Here is a 20,168-nt window from a genome sequence, read left to right on the forward strand (position 1 = left end):
TATTGTTTAAGGGTCAGCTGTATTTGTTGAATTACAAATGAAGACTAACAGTTTAATATTACAAAGGGGTCGACTTCAGATGGATGGGATCTCAGGCATCTGTGAGGGGTAGCGCAGGTGGGAATTTTTAGGTGGTTGGTTTCCCCCAATCTCATGATGTTTGCACCTTTCGTGACTAGAGGAGAGAACCAGCCCCAGTCAGAAGGTTTGGAGTTAGCTCCAAGATATAGTTTGAAATTCACAATATGGACACCAGGCCTCACCAGGTGATTCTGGAATCACCTCCTGATTACCAGTCTCTGTAGATTCTCCCCTCCCCAGTCCTTCCCTCACCCCCAAATACAGTGGCCTTCATGGGCGCAGGCAGAAGCCAGCTAACTCTTAGCACTCTCAAAGACAGGATCAGATAGTACATAAATGAATAATAAATAAACAAATCTGTGTTCCAATAAAACTTTATTTGGCCTGACCTGATCAAGTTTAATAATGTTTAATAGATTTTTTAAAAACATGAGTAGTTATAACAATACCTCTGTAATAACAGTTATATATGAACTCCTGGTCAAGGCCAGCAGCTTGTTCCTTTACCAAAAAAGTAAAGCCGCCCTCTGAGGACAAAATGGCACATGAGGAGTGGTGTACATTTTTTTCTTAAAGAAAAAACAAAAACAAAATAACAAAACCCAAACACTTCCTATTTACATATTCTCCATTTAAAAATTGGTCAGTGTGAGTAATTGTTTTTAAATATAAGTTTCTAATGTGTTGCAGGTTTCCATGTACAAAGTATAGTTTGCTGATTAGCTTTAAGGTGCTGTGATGTGAGGATGAACGCAGCCCAAGACCGGGGGAATCCTCTACCTACAGACTGGCTGGACTTCCTGTGGGTATCTTTGGGAGTGTTAGGGGAAGAGAAGGAGCTGAACACCAGTGGCAGAAATGGCAGTGTTTCTGGGGACCAGATAGGGGCTGTCAGTGTCCCCACCCCACGCTTCTGCAGAGGGCCTGTGTCTACACGCCATGACCCCATGCTGTGTGTGTGAGCACACGGGTTTGCATTCACCAAACTCACTTTAGCCTACACTATGAGGGGCATTGCTACTTTGAGTCCCTTCCTTTGTCGTGAGGTCTCCATGCTGGTGCCTGACCCCTAAGAGCCCTTGCTGTTGACACCCCTCCTTTCATACCTTCCTGGATTCCTTGCCCCCGAGGTCACATGCTCTCCAACACATTTCTGTAGGGTCTGCTCTTTGTCAAGGCTACATGGATGATCAAACTCAGGAAAGTACTGATGAGGGATGGTGGGTTCCATGTGAAACCTTCTCTCCTAACACATTTTCTCTATGGCAGAACCTCACTGCTGTCCTCCAAATGAGCAGTTTGTGTAGAGAACATTAGGTCCCGAGGTAGGTCTGGAGAGGAGCTGTTGGGGGGTGGGTGGGGGCGCCGGGTGGGGGGCGCAGGGTGTGGGGTGAAGGGGGAGTGCTGGCAGGGAGGTTGGAGGGATTCTTGGAATTGCTGCCTTCAACCTCACTGGGGTAGGACGCCCACAGGGAAACGAGGGCTGTCTTTGCGTGTGTCAGGAAAGTGCATAGGGAGTGCTGAGGGGGTGTGCACAGGCCTGAGAGAAGGGCTGATTTTACCCACAGACCCCAGACTGTTCTGACCTGAAACGAAGATTTCAGACCATGCAGGGGTGAGGCAAATACAGGGGTGCGACAGATGAAAACATTTAAGTACTTGGGGAGCCAAGAAAGTATGCTTGGTGACTAGGAGAAACAAACTGGTTCAGTTTCCAGTTTCAGAATACGAGAAACATTGCTCTGAATAAAAGAACATCGAATGGTAATGGACAGGGAAGAAACATCTCAGATCAAGTTTCTAAGCAAAAAGCCAGAACGACCCCAATAGAGGAAGACATTCTATAATGGACAGACCCTGGCCTGGGGGCCAGGAGACTGGGATTTAAAGCTGGTCCTCACACTAAGCCTGTGATCTTAAGAAGTATCTCTTGGTCTCTGGGCCTAATTGCCTTTCCTCAGCTGTCAGTTGAGGCTAGTTGGGCCAGGTGGTTTCGGCGCTACCTCTGCAAGATTTCTCTGCATCCTGTCACCCAGGTGGGGCCCGCAGACTGCTGTCTAAGGCTGTTTCTTCCCTGTGCACCACACGTGGTCTCCCCTTTGCTGGGAAAGTGATCAACCCCCAAGCCAGGGTCCTGTTCAAACCCGCTCCTAGAGGTTAAAGGCTAGTTATTAAGGCAGTTTAAGAAATGGACATTCCTCTCGCTCCTCGGATCCTTCACGTGTCCTGCTAACCCCAAGGCAGCAGAGAGGGGCAGGAAGGGCTGCCGGCCCCAGCTTTCTCTGGGGGCCTCCTGCTCTGCGGGGACTGGAGCGGCCCCTCCGCCCTCACCACCTTTCTTTGGAGAAGGCCTCGGTCTGCACGAGGTCGCCAGGGTGCTCGGGGATACACGCACCATTGAGGTCGCCCAGTTTATTGTCTGGTAGGTCCTCCGGCTTGGTGCAGAGCTTCAGGGCGCGGGAGATGAACACGTCCAGGTCGAACTGGGGGCTGGCGCCACCGTCCACCGGGGCCGGGCGGCTGGGGGGCGAGGCAGACAGGCGGTGCTCGGGGTCGTCGGCGGGCGGGCTGGCTTGCTCGGGGCCGCCCTGTGTGCTCTTGACCCACTGCGCGATCTCCAGGAAGAGGCTGGCCGGCTCGTCCTCGCGCGCCCCGGTGTCCGTCGACCCCGTGGCCGTGGGGGGCGCGCCGGCCGCCTGTTTCCAGTGCGATAGGTCCAGGATGAGCTTGGGCTCCGAGTAGTGGTGTGGCTTGTTGTCGCGCCACAGCAGCTTGTCCAGGTAGGACGGCGACCCCACCTTGTAGTCGCAGGAGCGCCCGTAGTCTGCCTCGAAGGCGCGCTCCATGGACGAGTGTGACTGCTCTAGGAAGCGCTCCGAGCTGCTGTGCGATTCCTTGCGCGGGTCCACCTGCACGTCCTCTGCCAGCGGCGCCGAACCCGCGCGCGGGTCGCGCTGCACCTCGCTGGCGTCCTGGCACCGGTCTGGCCGCCACTCCAGGTCCGACGACAGGCTCACAGGGTACCTGCAAGGGTACAAACGGAGGCGGTGATTGGACGCCTGAGCCGGGTGGCTTCCGGGAGGGAGACAAGCCCTCTAATCCCTGTTTACCACCCACACACCTGCCTTCCATTCCTTCCCGATCCCCCCTGCCTCCGACCCCCATCCCTCAAGGTGGGAGGGTGATGGGACAGGTAATGGCGAGCCTTGAGGGCTCAGCTGGGGGCATAGGTTGTTCGGCTTAACTCTTGTGTTCTTTTGTACGCATTCAAAACCCTGCAGATATTTCCTGCGCACCTACTGTGCGCCAAGCACTCACTGTTCTAGATATTACTGAATACAGCAGTGAACAAAACAAACGTCCGTGTCCTCATGGAACTTTCCAGCGGATCGACCTGTGTAATGCTTCTCAAATGCTGATGGATGCACGAATCACCTGCGGGTCTTGCTAAAATGCAGATTTTGATTCTGTAAATCTGAGATGGGGCCTGAGATTCTAACAAGCTCCCAGCTGCTCTGATGCTGCTGGGCCTTGGACCCACATTTTGAGGAGCAAGGCTCCAGTGAGTGCGTCTCAACCCTGGATCAGATTAGAGTCACATAGGGGAATTAAAAATAAAATAGCATGCCTGCCTCAATGCTTCCCTGCGCCAATTCTGATTGAGTAGGTCTAGGGTAGGACCCTGCATCAGCATGTTTTGAAGACCCCCCGGGTGATTCTAAGGTACAGCCAGGGCTGAGAACCCCTGCCCTGGTGGATCTGGTTGGGGGCTCCATAGCACCTTGCACTGATGCAGGGTAGGTGGGACCTACAGAAAGGTTACAGACACCCTCCGGAGAAGCTGAAGATCTTTGGCATTCTGCCCTGTTCGACTGCCCTGCAGCCATGGAGAGTGAAGTCAGCTAGCCAAGAGCAAATGAAGGGCAGATGGGCAGACAGGCAGGCCACCAGCTAGGGCAGAGCCCTCCCTTCCTTGTGCAGGTGCTCCACGTAGAACCCTGGGGTTGTGGGGCAGGCAGGGAGCACAGAGAACATCAGCCTGCAGCCAGCTACTCCCTGAGGAGGCCCAACAGATAGACCAAGGAGAGGGAGGTTCGGCTGTGTGGGGCAGACCTGGCAGCTGCAGCCCACAGAGTGTGAATGGAGAGGCATAGGAAGGCCTCAGCACTGCCCACCTCCCAGTGACGCTGCTAGGGCAGGAATCGCTCCTCGAGCTGAACCCTGCCTCCTCGATTGAGTGGCCTTGGGCAGAGATTTCCAGGAGTAAGAGTGTGAAGACCCTGACCCTTGGCTGCTCTATTCCAAGTGCCAAACATACATTATCTGTAGTCTTCATAGCAACCCTGTGGACTTTGTGTTATCACCCCCACTTTACAGCTGGGAAAATAGCATTCCAAGAGGGTAAGTAGCTTGCCCACAGCAGCAAGATCCTTTGTCATCCTCTTCCCTCAGGCAGGTGTGATGGGAAAGGTCGGGAGCACAGGTGCACCAGGTTTAGGGGTGGTCGGTGTGAACAGGCAGCAACAAATCCTGTGACAGTTTTTTTCTGGCAAAACCCTACGCCACACTTGCAGAAGGTATAGGATGACTCTCACTGAGCCAATGCTCTTTGTCCCAAGGCTCTCTGGAGGAAGGGGAAGGGGCCCCAGGAACCACAGTCAAGGGCAGGCCTGCCCGGGGGGTGGCAGAAGACAGAGTCTTCATTAATCTCTCTTTGTTGGCAGTGCTTGAAAACAACAATTGACAACAACAAGCCAGCAAACCTGTCCAAAAATAGCAGCGTTGCCCTGGCCCTCCCTCGGTGCCTCCTTAATCTGAAACCCGTCATCTGTCAAATGACTCAGAAGGAGAAATTGCTCATCTGTCACTTATGTAACTAGCTGTCACATTCCCACGGCAGTGGGACTCCCAGTTAGGCCCCCTCAAAGTCCTAGCTGCTTGAGCCCTCGACTGCTGTTTCTAAACTGAGCAGCTACCAGCACTCCCTCCCAGAATTAGCAGATGGTGACACCCAAATGTTTAGCTGCCTGATCTAAGAACGTCAGAACAGGAAAAGATCTAAGAGATCATTACGTGCCTAGGCAGAAATTGTTTAAAAATACATCTTCTACCCAGCGCTGATTCATTGGTAGTGGCTTCCAGGGACACTTGTTGAGGATTCTGTAGCCAAGCCCAGTTTAGCAGGAAATGGTCCTATAACTGCTGAGCAGCATCTGACATGGCTGCAGATTGCAGAGAGGCCCATCAGGGGCGTGACACGATGCCAGTCTCTTAACCTAGGAGCTGTAGTTTCCTTGTGTGTCAATGAGCAATAATAATGCAGCCCCCATCAGTGGCATTTTTTTTTTTTGACAGGGTCTCACTTTGCAACCTCAAACTTCTGGGCTCAAGGGATTCCCCAGCCTCAGCCTTCCCAGTGTCTGGGACTACAGCCGTGTGCCCCCATACCTGGCTAATTTAACAAATTGTAGAGATGGGGTCTGACTTTGTTTCCCAGACTGGTCTGGAACTCCTGGCCTTAAGCGATCCTCCCGCCTTGGCCTCCTAAAGTGCTGGGATTACAGGTGTGAGCCACCACACCTGGTCTTTAATGGCACTTTCAAGAGTTAGCGACATGAAACATGAGAAAGCGTTGTGCAATGGTAATCTCTGCTTTGTTTTTTTGCCTTGCATTGTTGGAGTTTAGTTTTCAAGGGCAAGTTCCCAGGCTGCTAGAAGTGAGCTCCTACCATGGTGCTCACTAAATCCATGGGGAGCACTGTATTGAACCCTGTGTTCAGTAGACTCAGGGTAGTGAGGGAAGCTGGGGATGTTGCACAAAGGAAAGCCCCTGACCCACACATGCAGCTCACACTGGTCATTTACCAGCAGTGTCTGGGGACAAGAGAAAGGCAGGAAGCTAAGCTGGAGAAGTCGCCCAATGAGCTATGCAACTTGGGAGACAGAGGGAAAGGTCATGGAGGATGAGGCAAAATAGAAATGGGAGGACAGGGAAATGTGGGCTCTGGAACCCAGGGCTGTGAGCACCTGGAACTGCACGTGTCCCAGTTGGACAGCTGGCTCTGGTTAGCGGCCATCAGCACGATGTCATCGATCTCATCCTCAATGCGGAAGGGGTGTTGCGAGGTGGGCTCATCCTCAGGGCACGAGTATGGGCTCATGTAGGGGTGCTGCAGCCCCATCTCAGCTGTTAGGCGATCCATGGGGTTAAAGGTCAGGATCTTCTCCAGAAAGTCGATGGCTGCAGGGAGCAAAGCCGGACATGAAAGTCATTTGTTGCCCTTGTCGAGCTCAGAAGGAGGTTCCTCAGCATGGTGACATTCTGTGCTGGTGTCTGTGCTTCTGCATTTGTTAAAAGGTTTTTAGCCATTTTCTTTCTCAAGACCCTTGTCACAATCCAGTGACAAAGATAAAGCAGATGCTGCCTTCTAGATTTTGCAAATGAATTAAACAGACTCAGAGAATCAAGTGACTTGCTCAAGGTCCAGACTCAGCCTGGGTTTCTCCAGAGACAAGGCTTGGGGTTGTAGGTAGTTTATGTGGTGGGGGATCCCAGCAAGCACAGGTGGGGGAGTGAGGGGGAACCAGAAGAAGGCACACTCATGACAGGTTATTCCTGTGGGCACCTAGGATCCTCCAGAGATGGTGTGGGCCACACTCAGAGGTGGTTCCCCTTGTGGGGAAGGGAAGCTGGGATATTTATACACCAACTTCCCTTTGTCATGGCTTTCAAGGGGCTGCTGGCATGGGACGGAGGAGCCTGCTCCTGAGGAAGCCCTGAGACAGGAGTGCCAGGTGCAACAGTAAAAAGCCTTACTGAGAAAGGTGAATGCGGCGGTCAAGGGGTGGGACAGGGTCTCCACAGCCCAGAGCTCCTGGGTCCGAATCCAGAGCTCTTCCTACCATATGCTGCCCCTGAAAGTTCAACAAAGGCAGACAGCCTTGATGGATGGATAGATATTACAGATACTGAACAACCAGGCTGAATTCCCCTGCTCTGCCAAGCAGTAGTCCTTTCATGGCTGGATCAAGGGGGAGTTCTGGGCAGTGGGAACCTGGGGAAGGGAAGGGACATTCAGAAGCCTTGTATGGAGAGGCTGCTAACCAGCATGAATGTATACCAAGATTCAGCAGATAGCAGCTCTGCACACAGGCACTCGTGGCCCCTTCCCTTGAGCAGGGCTGGGTACCCTGGGAGCTCTGCTCTTGGAACTCTGCCCCGGGTTATCTCAGGGCAAGGTCTAGCCTAGAAGTCTGGATTCCTTCTCAGCATTGGCGTCTCTGAAGGTCTGCTTAAATCATGATTTGGCTCCTCATGTTGCAGCCCACATGGAGAGGGAGAAATGGAGCTGAGTTCAAGGCCCAGGCTGCCCATCCTCCGAGGGGCTCCCTGGTGGGCCTCAGCCTGCACCACTAACCTGCCCCTCACACCAGCCCTGGATCTCTTTGCAAGAAAATTCATCAGTGATTCAGGAAATCGATGGATTCAGAAGGTCACTGGCCTCCCAGGAGGACACAGTGCTGCAGTGTAACTCTAGATCCCCAAATTAGTTAAGCAGCAATAACTCTGATCACCCTCAATAGTCTGATGCTCAGCGTGTTTCTGGGTCTGGAGTTGCAAACTTAAAAGAGGATCTGCCTCACAAATTCCTAGGACTGGAAGAATCGGGCAGTCTAGTGCGGGGCCCAGCTTCAAGTCTGGGCAGGTCTTTGTCTCTTTGGGCCTCTGGCCCTTTTTTTTGGCCCCAGCTATGACTTGACCTTTTGACAAGGAAATGAGAGAATTAAAGCTCTAAAGATGGAGGCGCAGGCAGTACCATCTTTAAAAGAGATGAGTACCACCACTGGGGCAGTGGCTTATATCTGTAATCCCAGGACTTTGGGAGGCCAAGGAAGGAGGATTGCTTGAGTCTAGGAGTCTGAGATCACCCTGGACTTGTTTCTAGCAAGACAAGTAGTAGTTGGCAAGGTGGGCCAGTAGTGGGTTGTCTCTACAAAAAAAAAATTATTTGTTAGCCAGCCAAAGTGACGCACGCCTGTGGTCCCAGCTACTCAGGAGACTGAGGTGAGAGGATCACTTGAGCCCTCGAGGCTGAGGTTGTAGTGAGCCATGATTGTACCACTGCAGTCCAGCCTGTGTGACAAGCGAGACCCTGTCACAAAAGAAAAAAAGTCAAGTACCAACCCCAGAGCTGTTCCACAGACTCCATCATGGATGAGAATCTGCTGGAGGTCCTCCTGCAGGTGCCCAGATACTTCTGGGAAGCCCAAACACTAGGGAATTCTTTTTGTTTGTTTGTTTGTTTTTGGAGACAGGGTCTCACTCCTGCTGCCCAGGTTGAAGGGTTGAAGCGCAGTAACGCAAATATGACTCACTGCAGCCTCAACTTTCCAGGTTCAGGTGATCCTCCTGCCTCAGGCTTCCAAAAAGCTGAGACTATAGGCATGCGCCACCATGCCCAGCTAATTTGTTGTATTTTTGGTGGAGATGGGGTCTCCCTATGTTGCCCAGGCTGGCCTGAAACTCCTGGGCTCAAGAGATCCACCTGCCTCGGCCTCCCAAAGTGCTGGGATTACAGGTGTAAGCCACCACACCTGGCCCAGAAAATTCTTCCTTTTATCAAACTTAAATCTCCCCGCTTTAACTTGTACCCTGGGGCCTACCTCTGCCTTTAGTGGTTCCCCCAAAGCAGCATGTCCCCTCTCTGTCCCATGATTTCCCTTCTGTTTCAAGGCAGCAGTCATGTCCCATGTGACACCCTCATCCTGGCACCTTGCTGGCCTGCCTTTCCCGGCCCCTCCTGCAGTGAGAGATGACTGTGTACCTGGGGCTGATGGAATGGGGGTGGAAGTGCTGTGTGTACCCCACTTCCAGGCCTGACCCAGAAAAACCTCCTGCAAGAGTCTCTGCTCTCTTTTCCCCTGGCTTTGGCTGGAAGGGAATGCCCAAGGTGACCTTGAAAGCCACCTGCTGAAGATGGCAGACTTGATGGCCTGGGTCCCGGGCACAGCCACTCATCCTCCCCTGCCCATCCACATTCCCAGCTCTGCCTGGATGTGAGGTAAACAATGAATAAACCGTAAGTGGGTTAAACCACGGAGATTTCAGTGTTACCTGCTACCATACAAGCTTCACCTTAACTCCTAAGCCGCTGCCCCTCGGAAACTCCTCCCTAGGCTCACCCACCCCAGATGTTTTTAAGGCATTTCTTAGATAATGAAGCTTCTGTACAATCTTGTCACTTTCCTCTGGCCCAGTGGATTCCAAACAGCTGCTCAGAGTCGCAGGGGTTCTGGAAGGGTTCTCGGGAGCATGTCTGGAGACTGAGAGGCAGGTGGGCAGGACACTGGGCCCCTCAACCCTACTTCATCCAGAGCCCGCCTTTCACCTGTGCCGCACCTGAGTTTTTGTCACCAGATTTATCACCTTTGGTCTATTTCTGTCCTGTAATAAATGGAGCGCAAAACTGAATGCCCCCAGTGTGGTCTTGAGGCCTGCCTCCCTTGTTCTGCACCTGTCACGAGATGGACATTTCGGTTGCTGAGGGATGCTGTCACCTAGACTGAGTCTCCTGAGCCTCTGAGAGCTAGAGCCAGCTAGAGCCTTTTGCCTCTTCCCAGGCCTGCTGGGCCTTGAATATACAGCAGAGGGAGTGAGCCTGAGGAGCGAAGGGCCTTGTCTGAGGCCACACAGCTCATCACTGGTGGAATGGGACCTGGGTCTTGCCCTCAGGCTGAGGAAGCACCTGCTCTTTGCACCACACCATGCCTTCCAGGACAAAAACATAAGGGAGGATGAAGGAAAGAGAGGGAGGAAGGCAAGCAAGGAAGACGAGAAGCAAAAGGAAGCAGAAACAAGGGTAGAACACTCATGACTACCCAATGGACTCCTGAGGCCCAGCATCCACAGCTTGGAAGTAGTTAGGGCAAAGGCCCACTGGCAGGGGAGCCTTGACTTTTATATCCAAGGACCATGCTTTGCCCTTTTGGAAGGAGACCTGCCTGCCCCCTACCCCACAAGGTGGAGCCGAGCTCATCCTCCCGGGACACTTGTCCTGGTTGCCAGGCTCAGGTACCTTCGCTGTTCACTTCAGGGAGCAGTTTGCGCAGAGGCCTCTTCACCTCCCAGGTGCTGCTGACGAAGGAAGGCATCACCCTGAGCAGCTCGTCCTTGTCTTCCTCCCGGATTACAGGGATGGTCTCCAGGATGAGCTGCATCTGCTCCAGCTCATGGGCCCCTGGGGAGGGAATGCCAGATGGTTAAGTGTGCTGCCCAAGGGGCTGTGGTGTGCAGTAGCCCGAAAGCAGTGCCAGGTGTTCTGGGAGGAACAACACAGGGCAGTGGGGCAGCACTGGGTTGGGACCGGGGTTCTGGTCTTCATTTGCTGCACAACTGTGGGCAGGTGGCTGACATCTCTGGGGCTTGGCTTTGTTAAAAGTAGAAAGAAGGGATTGAATCTGGTAGTCTACAAGTCCCCATCTATGCCCCTAGCATTCTATTCTCATACAGACTAGCTGGACGTAAGTCAGCACTGAAGAATGTGAACAGCCTGGCTCAAGGCCTTCCAAGCAACTGCCCATAGGTCTCTCTGCACAATCTTTGCTAGGATGGGGAAGGAAACAATTTTAAGGCTAGGAATGAGCCATAACTTTTGGTTTCCAATTAAGAGATTCCATCTAGGAAACTCTCAAGAGAAAAACAAATCAGGAATAACAAATGGGGTTTGGGATGTGTCTTGAGCACATGGCCTCTGTGCTCCTTGGGAGAAGGAAGACAGGCTATGCCAGGTTTTCAGGGAAATTTAGTGGGACAGGATGGACTCAAGCATTCATTTATTCACTCATTCCATAAATAGTTATTTATTGAGCACCTTCTCCAAGCCAGGCATCATGCTGGATGCTGGGAATGGGTGAGGCATAGTTCTCATTCATGAGAAGCTTCAGTCTTTGTCTCAGAAACTCAACTCATCTCCCACACCCAGGCAACCACTGGCCACAGTATGGCATTTCTGGCATTGGACAGATGGGTCTCCTTGCTGTCCTCCTCTGACCTCCACGCTGTTCTTCTATTACTTCCGTTTTATCTTTTTTGATTGAGTTACCTTTCCACTTAACTCTGCTAGGTTAAAACTTCAGCCATACCTCTCCTTCCTCAAGAAGTCGCCCCTGTCCATCCAGCTGCACAGAGGGTCCTCCCCTTGCCATGAATTCCCATGGGATTCCAGTCTTCCAGACGTTGGTGGCCTAGGACTGTCCCAGGTCGCCCCACAGTTCCCTGTGTGGCACTAAGCACATGTGAATACTGACTGAGGAAGTGCCTGCAGCCTCAAGCTCTCTCCTGAAGAGGTCCTTTTGGCCTCTCCCTGCAGTGGACTCATTGGGTCGGTTCAGGGCTCTGGAAGCCCCCTGTCGGGTCCTGTCTCCAAATGTGTACTCCACACCACTCACCAGCGGACCATGAGGTCAATGGTGATCAAGCTGTAGACAGAGGTGGTGGGACCTTGCTCCCAAGCCCCTGACCCCTCTCCTGTGTGACACACGAACTAGTAATACACAACCTTCTGCTTGGAGTAGCTTCTTCAACCATGGGGGTGGGGGAGGGCAGAGAATGAGCCTCTTTCACTTGTCTGCTCCTGCCTGAGATCAATGGTGTCATATGAGAGGCAGTCAGTGGGGCCTCCCTGGCAATCCATGGCCTGGGGCAGAAAGCAGGAGCTTTGGTGGCACACAGCCCTGGAGGCAGACCTAGCTTCCCCACATTCTCCCTATCCACCCCTTGTGGAATGAGGATGATTATTTATACTTGGAATGAGTATTATAAGGAATCAAGTGCATTGATAGATGAAGGCTCCTGGGGAAATACCTGGCTTGTAGCAGATGTTTAATAGCTCTTGACTTCCTTTGCTTCTAGGAGTGGGGAAAGCAACTTTGAGAGAAGCTGATGAAATAATTCCACCTTTGAGATTTATGTCCTAATCATCCCTGAGTGATTCTTTGTGACAGATGTCACTTGGGGGAGGCATCTTAACACTGAGTCTACTAAGCCACCACTGAAAATGGGAGAAGGTGTGAAGCATGGAGGAGGATACTATGAGGTTGATGTCCCTTTCCTACTGAAAGAAGGTCCTTTCCGTGTCACACCAGCTGTTGCCTTCCCTGCCTCTCTTGCAACAAGGGGAGGCCATGTGATTCAATCAAACAGGGACAGGAATCTCCTGGAAGGACTTCTGGGGAAGATGTTCCTCCCTGGTAAGAGAGAAATGTGAGGAGAGCTGTTTTGCTGCCCTGGCTGACCCCTCCCTACCTTTCTTCGTTGGACGCTTCTGCGTGAGAACCTGAAAGCGACTGCAACCATCTCATGACCACAGACAGTGAGCCTGAAGATGAGAAGCCAGTAGACTGTGGATTATACAGCCTCGTCTGGGCTCTCAGTGAGTCACCTGCCTGCTGTGGCACGGAGAAGCCCAGCTCTTCTCCGTCTGGCCTGAAGGTTGTCAGCCTGATGGAAGGGCAGCTGGAGCAGAGCCCTGTGAGCTGAGGGCTCAAGGCCAGGAGAATGGAGGCAGCCAGGCACCTGTGACCCAGATTGTGGTTATAGGGCCAGGATATTGAGCCATCCAGGGTTTAGGAGCTATGGCTGGAGTGGGAAGAATCTTTGAGTCAGAGTCCAGGGCGAGACCTCCCTCCCACCTGTTCCCCCTTTCTCCCCTGCCTTGAATTGGCTGGAAAATATGGAACTGGGAGGTCTGTGCAATTTCAGTTGGAACAATAAGATAGCAGGATGGTTCACCCTGGGCACAGATGGGTTCACTGTGTATTGTTTTTTTCGTTTTTGCTCTTTTGTGTCCCCCACTGAACCATCAGACTTTTGAGGACAGAGACTATGTCTTACTTAGTCTGTATCTCCAGCATGTGGTCAAGGATCCACCCAAAGCGCAAAATCCACCAGAGGAAAAACTGTAGGGGCTCCTGAGAGTCCAGGGGGCAAATGAAAACATTTGTACTCAGGGCCTAAATGCTTGGACATAAGCCCTAACTTCAGCTTCATCTGACTTTCCTGCCATTGTTTTTATTTTACCTTTTACATTTTCTTTTTTTGTTTGTTTGTTTTGTTCTGAGACGGAGTCTCGCTCTGCCACCCAGGCTGGAGAGCAGTGGCATGATCTCGGCTCAATGGAACCTCCACCTTCCTGGTTCAAGCAGTTCCCCTGCCTCAGCTTCCCAAGTAGCTGGGATTACAGGCGCAAGATCATGCCTTTGCACTCCAGCCTGGGAGACAGCGCGAGACTCTGTCTCAAAACAAAAACAAAACAAAATAAAGACTTTCTTAGCTATTCAGACATGGCTTAGTCTTAAAGTCCTGCCAGTGTTCCCTTAGAAAGGCCACCGTTAGCCACTTCTTCTCTGAGCTCATTTTCCCATCCTGAAATGGGGGGTGGATGAAAATTCTTTGAGTAAGTGACAGCAGCATTTAGGGCTGAGGGTGGAAACTTGGGAAGGGTTGAGGGACACAGTGCAGAGGAAGTAGAGCTCATGGCAGGTGAGAAGCAACTGAGGGGGACTTGCCAGCAAGGGAGGAGGAGACCCAGGGAGCAGAGGGTTTCAAGAAGGAGGTGATGATTGTCACTGACTACTGCTACAGGATGAGGCTGAAATGCATTCCCTGGATTAAGAACAGGGCAGTTTGGGTGGGAACAGCTTCAGACAGATGGAGGGGGAGTAAGCCACACTGCAGTGAGGAGAGAATGGAAGAGAGAGAGTGAAGAGAGAAAGTGCTCCTCCAAGCAAAGAGGGAGAGAGTGAGAATGAGTATGAAGTGCAATGGGAGCACCAAGAAGGATGACTCATGCCCTGGGGAGTTAGGAGAGACATCATGGAGGACAAGACATAAGCTGGGTTTTGAAGGTTCAATAGGAGTTTTCTAAGCAGAGAAAGGGGTCTTTGTGCCAAGGTGAACAAAAAAAAGATTAGGAAAACAGTGGGTCACTTGGTGTGGCCAAAGGACAGGAAACAGTGGCAGGGAGGGAGGAGGAAGGGGCTAAAAATGTAGGGTGGATGTGTTTGCAGCCATCAGTCTCAAGATGTTTGAATAGAAGTGTGTCTAAGTCCATTCAGGCTGCCATAACAAAGTACCATAGACTAGGTGGCATATAAACAACATTTATTTCTCACAGTTATAGAGGCTGGAAAATTCAAGATTAAGGAGCTGGCAGATTCGGTTTCTGGTGAGAGGCCCATTCCTCACAGATGATGCCGTCTCAGTGTGTCCTTACACAGTGGAAGGGGCAAACAAGCTCCCTTGGGCCTCTTTTACAAGGGCACTAATCCCATTCATGAGGGCTCCATCCTTATGACCTAATCACCTTCCAAAGGCTCCACCTCCTAATAGTATCACCTTGGGGGTTAGGATTTCAACATGTGAATGTTAGGGGAACACAAGCATTTAGGTCATAGCAAAGTAGTTATTTGATTGCAAAAACTTCTGTGCTCAAAAGGCTATTATTAGCCTTTCCAGTATTTTTGCCCGACAATATAATAGGGTGCCTCCAAATAGTGTCATAAAAGCCACAGAAGTAATTTCAGCAAAAGATGAGCATGTTTTGTGATTGCAAGTGTTTTGCCCTCAGTTCCCCTTTCTATGGAATGACACCAGATGAGAAGGAAGGTGGCATAGTTAGCAACTCACCAGCAAAGAGCATTCTCCCCGTAAGCATCTCAGCCAGGATGCAGCCGGCGGCCCACATGTCGATGGCTTTGGTGTAGTTATTGGGGGAGAGGAGCAGTCGTGGGGAGCGGTACCACTTTGTTACCAACCCCTCTGACAGATAACCCTGAAAGACAAAATTGGTCCCACTGATCAGTCATTTTTGGATACCCTTCCTCCCACGCCTCTTCCAGTTTCCCCTCCCATGAAACAGACCTCTTTCAGGGTCCCTTTCATTCTTGCTCCTTTCCCATTGATCTTGAAGGAGCATAAGTGAACAGAGGTCTGGTTAGAGGGACTGGGCCTGGTTTGTGGGGTTCAAATGCTTTGGTGAGATAATCTCATGAGAGCTGAGGGTTCTCCTTTGTAGAAAGGAATTCAGGTTATCGATATTTTAGAAGAAATGGTTTCCCATCCCAACTTGATGTAACTCTGCCCTCGTTTAGTAAGAAGATGGGTAAACAGGAGCCCTGCTCAAGTTTATTCCTGCCAGCAACAGAGTAACCATGAGACACTGGCATTTTCTTTATCCAGCAGATGAATCTCAGAAGTAGCCATATGCTTGAACTCAAGCTGGTTGCTTTGACACTGAAGATTAGAATTAATGCTGCCACAAAGCCAGGCACGAGGCTCCTGGCTGAGAACAGATAAGGCCACCTTCATAAGGATACAGGAAAATGCTATGTGGAATCAGCCCTGAACAACAAAGTGGACACAGCTTTTGTTGTTCCATGAGATTCTGGGAGTTCAACCTAGTGTCTTTTGCGGGGATAAATGTTCTAGCTGATTTTGCCCACGGCTCAGTGATTCATAGTCTGAGATGGACTCCCTTCTTACGGTATATAGTGAGGACATATACCCATATATGATTTAGGAAAATATACCTAGGGAATTTAGAAATTGTTTTCTACATAATTCAGAAAACTGGGCCAAGAGTGACATCTGGGCAATGTCCATTGGAATTCCCTAGTACAGTCTTTCTAAAGTAAGAAAAAAAATGTATAGATCCATTGGGGGTTACGGCGTGACAGTTAGGACCAAGGAGATCCAATGGGAGATTCCAGGGATGGTCTTTTAGTTCACAGTTTAGCATCTGCACTTTCCTTTCTACTGATGCGGAAGTATCACATCACAGTCTCAGGTTAAAGCAGATGAAAAGTTAAGAAGCCTAGGACCCAGGAGTTTTTGACCCATTAATCTGAAATCCTTTCATTTGTTCAGCAAAGATTTATTAAATGTCTAAAACCTGTGGAAAGCCCTGAATGAGGACAGCAGTTTCCTCCCCTCTGTGGCACATATTTCCTCCGAGTAGAGCCTCAAACTGGTAGAAGGAAAGAGGAAAAGCAGAAGACACCCTTCAGCTGGAAATGACTAGAGCATCCCATGCCCTGGCCTCAACACTCTCACCAAAATGAACTCCTTAGAATTTGTAGGATGTGCCCTCTTCTGTCCTTTGTGCATTTGCCTGTGTACCTTCCATGAGGGATATCCTCTTACTCATTGTGCTACCGGCTGACATGCTCAGGCCGGCTTCCTCTCAGAAGCTTCCTTGTTTTGTTGCTGTTTCTTTACTTCTCTGCATCCCCACCCCTCCAAGGACCACAGCTACTGTGCATTGCCCAGCCCCATGCTTCCTCAGAAGTGTTCAATAAACACTGCTGAACTGTTGAATGAATGAATGAAAAAGGAACATCTCATATGGTCTGAACCTCTTCCCAAATTTAGGCACCTTCTGCAGGGTCCACTGATCCTCTTCTTTTATACACTTGACTACAAGGTGGTCCAGGTTCCACTTTCCAAGGTGGGTATGGAGTTTACGTAAGTTGATAGTCACTTATGCCTTATCTTGTTCCAAAAAAGGATTGGCCCATGTAATTTTTATAAGAGTTTAATTGCTTTAAAAGTCAAGTTTATTGAGGTATAATTTACATAGGGTAAAATTCACAAGTTCTATTAGTTTTGACAAAAGCATAGAGTCATGTCACCACCATCACAATCAAGATATGTAGTAACAATTCCATCATCTCAAACAATTCCCTTATGCCCTCTTCTGGTCACCCCTAGTCCCAGCCCCTAGCAACTGCTCTTTTCTGTCTCTCTAGTTTTACCTTCTATATAAATGGAATGACAGTATGTAGCCTTTTGAGTCTGAATTCCTTCACTTAGCACAATGCATCTGAGACTCATCCATGGTGTGTGTGCAGTAGACTGTTAGGAATTTAAGTTCAATTCTAAAAGTTATAGGAACAAGCCAAATACTATCTGTAGAAGTTCATTTCTGGGTGGGTGGGTTCTAAAAGAATAGTCTGGTTTTATTTTCATTCAGAGGGTGAGACTGTCAAGGAAAGACTAAAGCAAGAGTACCCAGTGGGGAGGTAGCTTCAGGGGAGTTTTCTCTGATATGTAAATGCACAGTTTTTTATGAAACAGAATGGTCTGGAATTGACATCTGCCTCTCCTCAGAGTCTAGGGCTAAAGAAAAATGGGGACAGGGGGCTTTCTTCTCAAACACTTGCCCTGAAAGTAAAAGAAAGATGTTGACATGAGTAAGGCTGCCCTTGGGCCAGAATTACGGACCAGGTCATGACAGGAGCTAAGAAAGTCGCTCTCCAGTGCTTTTTTTTTGTTTTGTTTTTTTTTAAATGAAAAACAAGAACCTGCTGATTTTATTATTATTATTATTATACTTTAAGTTCTAGGGTACATGTGCACAACGTGCAGGTTTGTTACATATGTATGCATGTGCCATGTTGGTGTGCTACACTCATTAACTCGTCATTTACATTAGGTATATCTCCTAATGCTCTCTCTTCCCCCTACCCCCACCCCACAACAGGCCCCAGTGTGTGATGTTCCCCTTTCTGCATCCAGGTGATCTCATTGTTCAATTCCCACCTATGAGTGAGAACATGCGGTGTTTGGTTTTCTGTTCTGGTGATAGTTTGCTCAGAATGATGGTTTCCAGCTTCATCCACGTCCCTACAAAGGACACGAACTCATTCTTTTTTATGGCTGCATAGTATTCCATGGTGTATATGTGCCACATTTTCTTAATCCAGTCTATCATTGATGGACATATGGGTTGGTTCCCAGTCTTTGCTATTGTGAATAGTGCCACAATAAATACATGTGCATGTGTCTTTATAGTAGCATGATTTATAATCCTTTGGGTATATGCCCAGTAATGGGATGGCTGGGTCAAATGGTATTTCTAGTTCTAGATCCTTGAGGAATCACCACACTGTCTTCCACAATGGTTGAACTAGTTTACAGTCCCACCAACAGTGTAAAAGTGTTCCTATTTCTCCACATCCTCTCCAGCACCCATTGTTTCCTGACTTTTTAATGATCGCCATTCTAACTGGTGTGAGATGGTATCTCTTTGTGAGAACCTACTGAATTTTTAACTACTAGCTATCTTCCTGTGGTTACTTGTTCTTTACAGTCTTTAAAAAAACATAAAAAGGATTTTTTGTTTGTTTTTGTTTTCTTTGAGACAGGTTCTCGTATTGTCGCCCAGGCTGGCATGCAGTGGTGCAGCAGTGGCTCACTACAACCTCTGCCTCCCAGGCTCAAGGGATCCTCCCATCTCAGCCTCCCAAGGACCTGGGACCACAGGTGCACACCAACACACCCAGTTAATTTTTGTATGTTTTGTAGAGATGGGGTTTCGTCATGTTGCCCAAGCTAGTCTCAAACTCCTGAGCTCACACAGTCTGCCCGCCTCAGCCTTTCGAAGTGCTGGCATTACAGGCATGAGCCACTGCACCCGACCCTTAAAGGGGATTTGTTGATATGTTTCAGAAGCCACAGGGCTGAGAAGAATTTGGGAAGGTGCAGTGTCTTCTGCCAAGCTGGTGCAAGAGAAGTCCCAGGAAGGGGAGACTGGAATATATGGGAAGCTCCATTCTTGGGTCTAGGGGAAGAAACAGTGGACCAGGGTCCTGCTGTCAGCTGAGCTGAGCCCTGGGTATCTGAATGGGAGAGGCTCTGGGGCCCACAACGTGGTACTGGTGATCAGAATTCAAGAGAGGAGTTTCAGTCAAGTGGATGGGGTGAAATTAGGGATAATTTTCTAAAAAAAAAAAAAAATCTTTAAAGAGTACCCAGAAGTGGAGACCCAATTTTATTAAAAGAGCTCATAAATCAATAAGTATATTGGCTCAAAAAAAAAAATCTTCAAATAGCCTTCTGCCCAAGCCTGCGGGGGGAGGATAATTTCAGCTCCATTTGGATGTGGAGAGGAACGTGTCTCTGTGATCAGACCTGGTCTCCCCAGGCAGGGCATGCCCATGCACAGGGTGGCCAAGGAGGGAGTGGGCAGGGCAGCAGGCACACTCGGTGCGCAAGTGGGTGCGTCTGCATGCGGTTGTTGCAGGCCAGCTGGGGCCAGCCTCTGGTGTGAGGCTTTGCGACATCACTGCTCTGAGAAGACATGAAGTGCACACTCCCACAGTTCTCTGTGACCACCACTCAGAGCACAAGAACAAGACAGGAGTGGCCCCTTCCTAGTCATCGCTTTCCTCCTACCACCTTGTTCCCACTGGGAGGCAGATGAACATGGTTTCCTTTCCAGACCCTTTTAAGGGGCCTTGGGGCCTTCATCAGCTATTGCTCCCATCTACCCATTTTGCTGTCCCTTTAGAGTCACGTACAGCCCATGGGAGGCTTTGACTTTGAAAGCTTCAAAGGTGTTTGGGAAATAATCTAGCAGCAGCTGCCCTGGGAAGAGCGTAATTAGGGGCCCCCGAAGGATCTAGAGAGAAGGTATAATTAAAGCTCTGAGCATTCTCTTTGCAGAGGGGACAGGGAAGCAGCCCTCCATCCCAGCTGCCGGTGGGGGAATTTAGAACAGCCTGGATCAAAGTCACTCCAGAAGGGTGGGCACTCTGAGCTGCTCCAGCGAGCCCATCCTGGGTGGGCACTAGTTCTGATCTGGAGCCAAGTCTTCTGTGCCTGCCCTTGCTGTGCCCCCACTGCCTGATCTCTTGCGTGTGGGAGTTGGAAGGTTGGGGGAGAAGGCGTGATCCAATAAACTTTCTACTACACCCTTTAATGGTAATGTGCCTACTAATCCCTCACGGGTATGATGAATTAATTAATTAATTTATTTAGAGACAGAGTCTCACTCTGTCACCCAGGCTGGAGTGCAGTGGTGTGATCTCAGCTCACTGCAAGCTCTGCCTCCCAGGTTCATGCCATTCTACTGCCTCAGCCTCCCGAGTAGCTGGGACTACAGGTGCCTACCACCATACCTGGCTAACTTTTTTTTTATATTTTTAGTAGATGTGGGGTTTCACTGTGTTAGCCAGGATGGTCTCAATCTCCTGACCTCGTGATCTGCCCGCCTCGGACTCCCAAAGTGCTGGGATTACAGGCGTGA

At 50.0% G+C, this 20,168-nt stretch overlaps 1 protein-coding gene across 3 annotated transcripts in view; it reads right to left on the reverse strand.

Moving 5' to 3' along the window:
- Nucleotides 1-439: 439 nt before the first annotated feature.
- The window catches only part of MAPK4 (mitogen-activated protein kinase 4), a 175,603-nt gene continuing 155,874 nt past the window's right edge, over nucleotides 440-20,168 (reverse strand). For all 3 annotated transcript variants that reach the window (XM_037982284.2, XM_007974002.3, XM_037982285.2), the window contains exons 3-6: nucleotides 14,768-14,912; nucleotides 10,158-10,319; nucleotides 6,109-6,322; nucleotides 440-3,105 (exon numbers count right to left, since the gene is read on the reverse strand). In XM_037982284.2, coding sequence (XP_037838212.1) covers nucleotides 2,409-3,105; nucleotides 6,109-6,322; nucleotides 10,158-10,319; nucleotides 14,768-14,912 — 1,218 coding nt within the window. In that variant the 3' untranslated portion in view covers nucleotides 440-2,408. The remainder of the gene's footprint in view (nucleotides 3,106-6,108; nucleotides 6,323-10,157; nucleotides 10,320-14,767; nucleotides 14,913-20,168) is intronic.

The sequence above is a fragment of the Chlorocebus sabaeus genome, chromosome 18 (genome assembly GCF_047675955.1).
Source record: "Chlorocebus sabaeus isolate Y175 chromosome 18, mChlSab1.0.hap1, whole genome shotgun sequence".
Classification (NCBI taxonomy): domain Eukaryota; kingdom Metazoa; phylum Chordata; class Mammalia; order Primates; family Cercopithecidae; genus Chlorocebus; species Chlorocebus sabaeus.